The sequence below is a fragment of the Microtus ochrogaster genome, unplaced genomic scaffold (genome assembly GCF_000317375.1).
Source record: "Microtus ochrogaster isolate Prairie Vole_2 unplaced genomic scaffold, MicOch1.0 UNK15, whole genome shotgun sequence".
NCBI lineage: Eukaryota > Metazoa > Chordata > Mammalia > Rodentia > Cricetidae > Microtus > Microtus ochrogaster.
Window position 1 is genome coordinate 2,861,188 of NW_004949113.1, and position 8,937 is coordinate 2,870,124.

The window sequence follows — 8,937 nt, forward strand, 5'->3', positions numbered from 1 at the left end:
CCAGCCTGGTCTACAGAGTGAATTCCAGGACAGGCTCCAAAGCTATAGAGAAACCCTGTCTCAATACCCTCCCCCACAGTTCCTGAAAGACACCAAAAGGGTCAAAGCAATCAACAGAAATTATCTACAATGTAAAGACAAGAGTTCATTTTTGTGTGCCAAATCTCAAGGGAACAAAGAAATGTGGCTACATTTCTCATCTGTGGGAATCAAGAATATGAAGACTTAATGGCTAATAAACGTTAATGTGTCAACCTTACCTGCTGCTAAATATACATAGAATATGCCTTCGCTTGCTAAAATTAGCAAAAACAGGAGATAAACAAAATCCTTTACAATTCTGGGTCCCACTGAAGCCTCCCAGAGAGCATCAATAAAAATATCACGACTTTTCAAATATTAATGCCCAAAACATACTAAGAACATACAGACTAATATGTAAGTAGCAAAATAAAAAATCTTGACATATTAAACAGCAAAATTATTAGCTGAGATATAGTGAGTGGTCAAATTACTAAAAATGTTTTTACTAGGGATTCAGCCACTGAATGCTTGCTTGTAGTAGTTTTGCTGAGGCACTAGGTTTAAGCCCAATAACAACAACAACAAAAGTCCAAGTTTTGTTTGGTTGATTATTTTCTATTTTTGAATGTTGAGCAGGTTGACCTCAAAACCTTGCGTTCTGCCTTGGCCTCCAAGCCCTGAGATTACAAGCGTGAACCATGGCCAGCCTTCCCAACACTATCAAAATGGTAAAGTCTAGGGTGATCTTGTTATGTGGTGAAGGTTACAGAAATAACCAATCAATATCTCAAAATATATGTGTACAAGAACATGCTCATGCATTTAACTAGTAAATGTCAGCTCTGATTTCATGGAGGAGAGTATGGATTTCTAATGGCCATGCCTTTTGAGATGTTAAAGTCTGGGCACAATACAGTGAAACTGCAAAATGACATTCCCTCAAACATACACTCAGTTGCTTTTCAACCACTGAAATGCTTTGTGGCATTCAACTGGGGGTGGGGGAAAGGCTGAGGTAAGGCATAGAATTCAGGGCCACCCAGGGTAGCAAGACCTTGTCTCAACACACACACAAGCTGCTTTTCTAAATTTTCATGCAAATAAAAACCTGGTTGTAATCTGTGGCTAAATTATTCCCTTTCACCCCAAATATAGCTACATAAGCACATGACAATCAACTCAATAGAAGGCTTACTTGTACTGAAAATGGCTAACAGAACCAAGCTCCATAATCCAGAATTGGAAATAGGATAAAAGGAAAATGCAAGTTAATTCTCAATGACTTTCTAAGCTTGGGGTACCACTAGGAAAATACAAAATTATCAATGACAGATTTCTGCTGTGTGCCTAACTAGGAACACAACACTAAAGGTAAAATCCAGTGTTCCACACTGGCTGAATACTTAGGTCGTAGGAAGCACTGTTTCAGGGTAAAGTACTAGTGTCTCATTTAACCCTTCACATACTCACCATAATTTAACTCCACTTAACACAATAGGAAACTAGGCCCAAGGTCAGACAGCTGGTTAAGTTGGATAGAGGTAAACTAGTGCATAGGAACTTGGCAGCCAGGCTGCGGAGTCAAACTCCACCACTGGAACTACGATGATAAACTCAGTTTTCATAAAGGAAAAGAGTGATCAGCATTAATCAGGCATACTCTAAATGTCCTTATGGGAATCAAATGGGGGGAAAACCTAGTCCTTTCTGTGCTTCAGAATAAAACTAACATACTTCAAAACAGTGGCATATAATCTCCTAATCTTCTGCTCTAAATACAGGAAAACACCTCTGGACTTTATCAAAGAGCTCTATTAGAGCCACAGGTTAGGGACGTAGCCCAGTGAGAGAGTGCTTGCTTAGCAAGTGTTGGCCCTGTAGTCAGTCCTCAGCTCCAGGAAAAAACAAAACAAAACAAACCAACCTAGAGCTAAAGTAAACACATTAAGATTTTTTTTAATTTGCCAGATAATCTTTTAATGAGAATTATAAAAGACCAAAAACATTTTTTGCAAACTGCCTTTTTTTAAAAACAAATTATTTCCTTTAGTTACAAATACTGTGTATGATGATGCACTTTTGCAAAACCAATAAATACAAGAACCAATTTAAACATGTGATTTGCCCAACACATTTGAAGAGAGAGGAAAGGCCTGATTTTTCAAAGGTATTTATATAACTCAGTTTACTCCCTAACCTGACCTTCCCAAGGGTCAGCCTGATGGCGGGGCTCACACAGACAAGACCATCTCATACCCGCTGCGGCTTGCACAGCGCTCTCATGTTACCTTTCCTTTCTGGAATTCCTATTTTCACAAAAGGGCTGAATTAAAAATAGTTCTAATAAACTGATTGAAGGAAAAGAAAGTATGTACTGAACACAAACTTTTGACATAAGCAATTATGAATATCAAAAAGACACTAACTTAAAGGTACAAAAGTGAGAAAAACCTGAATTACAGAAAAGAAAGTCAAATTTATTTAATGAAAAACTAGAATAAAAATTAGCAAATACACACACAAAAAAAGAAAAGAAAACAAAACAAAACACACAGCAGCACTATGTATTACTCACAAGGGGAAAGCAGTGGTCCATGACCACGCAGATGGCTTGTCAGTTAAAGGAAAACCAACCACACTCGTGCACCCATGTGTGCACAGACACACATCCCCAAAAAATTGTTGTCAACAATACAATCAATCTACAACAAACACGAAGTTCAGAAATATTTTACAATGCTTCCTTTCTTTTTTCTTAATACAAAAGATGCCCATCTTGGGTATATATATTTTTCAGTGGTTTACTGTTGAATTATTTTTAAATATATTAGTGTTACTACATGCAACTGTTTCCTGTATTAACAGCCTTTCTTTTTATTTACCTTCATGTGTCTAGCTTCTACCTACCAGGAGAGTTTTAGGTTGGCAAGCAGATGGGTGCCTTATTCTCTGTGAAGTCAAATGCAAATTTTAAACACTGGCCAGAAATATTTGATTGCCGTTTCAACACATGGAAATAGTTACATTGATGCCTAAATTGCCATTTTCTGCAAAAAGCTGTGCAATGCTGGTGTCAAACACTAGGCAGTCACTATTCATAATGGCTGTTGCAATTCCCTCATGAATAGATCGAGGAGTCGCTTCCCAAGTCAATCGCCGCCTATGACCATTTAGCTCAAGTCGATAAGCAAAATTTTCAGCTTGCTTGCGTGTTCCTATCAGCTGTACAATTGCAAAGAACTGCTGGTGACCATCGTATTTTTCCTGTTTCTCCAAGACTAACATGAAGTGAAAGCCAAAACAAGACTGCATCATCACCCAGTCAACAGCACCAGGAAGGTTAATGTCTGTAGCAAGGAAAACTATATCTTCTCCTTGCAGGGTTGTAATGGACTTGTGCTGATGCATCAGGTGGGGCATGACAGCATCCAAGGAGCCTTGCCACTTACAGGAAGCACCAGGGCAGGGGCAGGAGTAAGGCCTGAACTCACAGAGCTCCTCGTGCTCTGCCTTTTCTGTGTGCGGGAGAGTTATTTCACATCCAGAAGAGGCGTATTTACAAGGGAAAAGTACTGAATTGGCCACTTTCTCCATAGCCAAGTTGCGGATGGATCCCAGTGGACCCCGGCAGGTCGGACAACATGTGAGTTTAGGACGACAGTTGCTACAAACAAGATGGCCACTCTGACACTGAAGAATGGGTGGCAACACATAGTCAAAGCAGACAGGACACTCAAAAAGACTCGCCAAGTCATTGTTGGATGCAGTTGTGCCAGTCAGGGCAGGTACCCTCTGGGATGGTGGACACTTTGAGGTGCCAGTGGGTAATGCTGTAGCAGTCTGGCGGCTCATTTCTGAAATGAAAAACAAGAAAATAAAAGGAGGCAGGAGAAAAAGTTATAATTATAACACATTCATAAAAAATGTATACATATCATACTTATAAAACATCCCACAAAATTTATGAGCAAAAGACTAAAGTTAAATAAATATGGTTTTAAAACGATATACAAATAAAATAAAATTAATGTGATGAAGATGAATTTTAGTAAAGTTATATAAGTAAACCAAATATTTCCAAAATGTTCTATAGCGTGTTTAAAATACCTTCTGTCTAAAAAAAAGTACTGAAAATCTTTAGGTTGGCTACATAAAATAAGAAACACAGCCGGGGGCAGTGGTGGCACACGCCTTTAGAGGCAAGCGGATCTCTGAGTTCCAGGCCAGCCTGGTCTACAGATTAAGTTCCCGGACAGCCAGGGCTACACAGGGAAAGCCTGCCTCCAAAAGAAGAAGAAGAAAAAAAGGTAAATATAGCAAGACAGCATGGTATATGCCTTTAAATCCAGCATTCAGGAGGTAGAGGAGGTAGAAGCAGGTGGATTTCTGAGTTTGAGGCCAGCCTGTTCTATAGTGGAAGTTCCAAGAGAGCTAGAGGCTACACAGAGAAATACCATTTTGAATAAAAAACAAAAACAAAGGACATAAATACAAGGCTGGAGAGATGGCCCAACAGTTAAGAACACTGGCTGCTCTTCCAGAGGACCAGGGTTCAAATCCTAATACCCAAATGGAGGTTCAAGAGAGGCCTCTAGGGCCCTGCATACATGTGGTATACAGACATACATGCAGGCAAAACACCCATACACATAAAATGAAAATAAATCTTTCGTAGAAGCAGACTTAATACAATATTAGAACCTTCTTGGGCTGGCCTTTTTCTCCTCAGAGTCTCCACCTCTGTCTATTTCTTCAAGACTGAGTTAAGCCTCACGGCTTCAGAATCTACAGCTTGAGTCCTATATAGTTCATATGCCAAAGACTACGAGAGAGAGACCAACCCTCCCCAGCAGTGAGCAACATCTTCTGGAGAGGTATGTTCAGGGAAAGGAAGCACTGTCATCCCATATCTACCTGCAGCTGTCTACTAGGTCTTCTTTCCAGCTAGGCATCATTTGTCTCCTGTCAATCAGTGCCCACCACCAGGCTGGAGAAACAGGGAGAACTGGAGAGCCATCCTTCAGTAAGCTGTTGCTCTGGCATTTATGAAAGTCCTTATTCTACTTCCACAGAACAAATCTCACAGAATGTACAAAGGTGAGGGAAACTCAGGAAAAGTAAGAGGAAATGAGGGTAAAAGCACCACAGAAACAAACACTGGATGAGGATGAAGGGCAAGCAAAGAACTCCCTGCATCCATCGGCTCCTTTGGATGGCTGCAGCACACACCAACTATACACAGACTTCAGGGTCATCTGGAGAAAGGACCAGCAAGCGAGAGTCAAGCAGGATAAGCTCCTTTCCCCAGGACTGTGCCACTGAGGGATATGGCAGGTTGTAATTTATCTCAGCTGACAAAAGATCAATGTCCTAACAGTGCACTCCCTGAGACTGCTCTAAATATTTAATATAGTAATTTCTCCAGTTATAATCATTTTGTTGCAAAGACCTTTAAGTTTCAAAATAACTGTGGTTACAAATGTAACCAAGCCAATACAAATGAATTATAGATTGAAGTAGACAGTAGACATTGTAAATAAAAGGCTAAGAGCGGCACTGGAGGGTTAATTTTTTTTTCCCTTTTGTTACTAAAATCAAGTTCAAAGGGCAAAAGAAAGTACTAACAAATGTTTAGCTTACCCATGTCCCTCGGGTTTCATCTCCAACACACACACGCACAGTGTAACAAAACTCCATCACAACATCTCAGGCTCATGGTATGGAAGGATATAGTATGAATCAACTCTCATCATCTGAAGCCCTGTGATCCAGGTGTCACAATAAAAAGAACGTTCTGTAATCTACTTTCTATCTGAGCAAATTCTTTAATGCAGATGATTTATCCATTTTAGATCACTTATAAAACAATGGGCTTGGCATTACCAAAGCCTATTAGTTTCCCATCTACTCCACCATGTTAAGTGTGCTCAGTTAAAGGAACACAGTAATTGGGAAGGGATTCCTTGAAAGAAAACCGCTCATAAAAGAGCTCAGTTTATTTAAATGCAATACAGTCAAGTTCAGAAGAAAACACTAGCCCAATGCTTAATACCTCTAACATTTATCAGCATAAGTTCAGATTCATGTTACAACATGTTTTTATTACCTTCCAAACACTCGAGAAAGCACACTGATTTCTACTCAGCACGATAAACAAAGATTCCGACACAGAAAACTGCCACACCATTCCCGAGCTAGAAGGGTGGAATGCGGCTCCATCTTGAGCCACAAAGATTCTCGACTATGCAGCAGCCCCAAGGTAGAAACCAAGAACAAGTCTGCAGAAGTCGTGATGCGCCTGAAGCCAGATTTAAACCAGAGTCGCTGCAGTTCTACTGAACCCTTACTGCGGACCTCACAGAGCCAAACACAGCCACCGCGCGGCCTAAACCAGAAGTTATGGATTCGTGCAGTCCAGTTTCTGTCTTGGAAACAGATGCTTTTATGTCAGTACCTTTCCTCTTTCTGGTCCTGGTCCTAACCGTTGGCAAGCATGTGAACAGGACTCCCTTCCAGGAATGCAGAAAGGGTACCCGCGGCTTCCAGGACATGAGAGGCCAGGCGTCAGGTTCCTGCAACCCACAAGGCCAGCCCTTGGCTCCTAAGTTTAGAAGACTGGTCACTTCCATTCAGATTTAAAGTAGCTCAATGGGTGGCCTGTCCCCAGGAGGGACAACACCTCCCTAGAACTCTAGCAGAAGTCCGCCTGAGGTTCTGGCATCCTGCTGCTTAGGCTCCAACACCTGGCAGGCCCCTGGGCAGGGCCTAAAGAAGGGACGAACTTTGTCCCAAGCCCCGCCCCACAGACCACCTGAGCAGCTTTGGCAGGCGCCACCTGCAACATGAAGCCTGTGCACTTGGCAGCACTTGAGTCCGGTAGAACATGTTTGTGGAGGTCAGGATCTCAGTGCTTTCTTAAGGCTCCAGAGTATGAACATACAGGGATGAAGGGAAGTGCACAGCCAGGCAAGTACTCCTAACGTCAACTTCGTCCTGTGAATTCTCAAGTTCGCATGCAGTGAATAACTCACACAACACTTCCAGGCCTCAACTACCATTTTCCTCAATTCTAACTCGGCCACTTGTGTGCCAGCCTATTTCAAATGCCCTCTTCCAGTACAGTGAGAATCGTAAACACATTCAGGACACATAAAACGCTACTTCTACCTCCAAACTGAGATTATACTCTCATCCTACTCTGGAAAAGTTTTCTTAACTGGCCTCATTAAACTAGAGTAGCTTGCCTTGTTTTTAAACAAGCATTACCCTTGGCCCATAAAGTCCTATGCACTTCAGACCTGGATGGTGTCAGCTGAAGCTTCAAAGGTTTATGCTGGTATTACATCATGCTTAGGACAACCTTCAAACATAACCAAAATCTGGCAATGAGCATTCCAGTACAATGACTTCTACCCACTTTCACCAACGTTGACTCCAACCACTTGCCTACCTTCATTATGTTCAGTAACTTTCACCTAACTTTAATACATCTTTAAGAATAGAATTTAAGCACAGAAACATCTTTAAGAACAGAAATACAATGTACACTTTCCAAATTGTACATCAAGCCCATTTTGGTAGAAAGCTTAAGTAGCTATTATCTAAATGGGAAACAAAACATTATTGCCTTTAATTTTGCCTTAATATTTTCAGGGCACTTAGCCACTGTTAGGTTTTTGTTATTGTTTTGGGGTTGTTTGTTGAGATCTGACACATTCATTAATCCTAGACTACCACTGAACTCTTAAAAGCCTGAAAATGATCTTGAACTTCTGATAATCCAACTCCCACCACCTTTCAGTGACTACTCGGACTGCTCACCACCACACTAGTTTATGTAGTACCATGCCTTTGGAAACACCAAGCAAGCACTCCAAAACCCAAGCTATGTCTCCAGCTCATATACATTTGTTAGTGTGTATCAGTGTTTTGCCTGAACGTGTATATATACACCACCAGCAGAGGCCAGTAGAGGCCATAGGATCCCTTGGAATTAGCATTTGGACAGTTGTGAGCCACCATGTAGGTGCTAGAAAACAATTCACTACAACAGCAGCAAGTGCTCCTATCTGTTGAGCCTTCTCTTCAAGCCCTGCATTCTTTACTTACAGGGGGAAAAAGGTAGAATGCAAAGACTGTTCACCCTTTCTTAATTTCCCTAAAATTCTTCTTAGAAATTACATTTACTATAAAGCAATAATGATGAAGGTAGATCAGTGGTGTGAGATCTCAAACCCAGGACAAATGACTGAGGTGTCTATTTAATATATCAAAGTAGACCTGGTTGCTAGGTTCTCCCTGCATCCCTCACTCCCTATCTGTTACAGGGTATGGCTGAGATGCCCCGGTCCCCTTAAATTTCTCAAGCCCAGGAGCTGAGCTGCACTTCCCTATATAATCCAGCCATTCTGCTTACTCTGCCCCCCCCCCCCATCTACTCTTTACTTTCCTGGCTCTCCCCTTCTCAAGTGGCCAGGCTCAGGGTCATGTTCACTCTGGACTCCCAGCTGTCCCTGCCTCTGGCTATGCTCTCCCTTTTATCCACAATAAATCTCCTTCTCTGTCATACCCAGAAGCAGTTATGTCCTTCCTTTCTTATTTCTTTTCATCCATCTGGCACCAAAAGCTGGGGCTGACATAACTGAACCCCAAATTCTAGGGTCTGCCTTCTCACTACTTCTCCCCCCACCCCCACATCCCTCTCCTTGTCTATGCCATAGCTGTATCCCCGACTCCTAGAGCCGTCTACATCCTCCCAAGGTGCCCACTGCGTGCTCCCTTCATCTCTCAGCTCTGGCCTGCGACACCCATCTGGGTCTCCCTCCCCTGCCCTCTCATCTCTCTACAGGATCAGTGTCACCCCAAGCTGCCTGCTTCTCCACTGTCACCACAAAAGCCACACCTGTGTGCCAG

General features: G+C 42.0%; 1 protein-coding gene across 1 annotated transcript; it reads right to left on the reverse strand.

Moving 5' to 3' along the window:
* Positions 1-6,603, reverse strand: Siah1 (siah E3 ubiquitin protein ligase 1). Its single transcript, XM_013353693.2, has 2 exons — positions 6,479-6,603; positions 1-3,878 (listed from the first exon to the last, which is right to left on the reverse strand). The coding sequence occupies exons 1-2, from the start codon at positions 6,573-6,575 to the stop codon at positions 3,028-3,030; spliced, it is 948 nt and encodes a 315-aa protein (XP_013209147.2). The 5' UTR covers positions 6,576-6,603; the 3' UTR covers positions 1-3,027.
* Positions 6,604-8,937: the final 2,334 nt, after the last annotated feature.

Coding starts and splice junctions, on each gene's coding strand:
- Siah1 (XM_013353693.2), bottom strand. CDS start 6,575: ATGTCCTGGAAGCCGCGGGTACCCTTTCTGCATTCCTGGAAGGGAGTC. Junction 3,879..6,478: donor CAGGACCAGAAAGAGGAAAG/GTACTGACATAA, acceptor TTTTCATTTCAG/AAATGAGCCGCCAGACTGCT.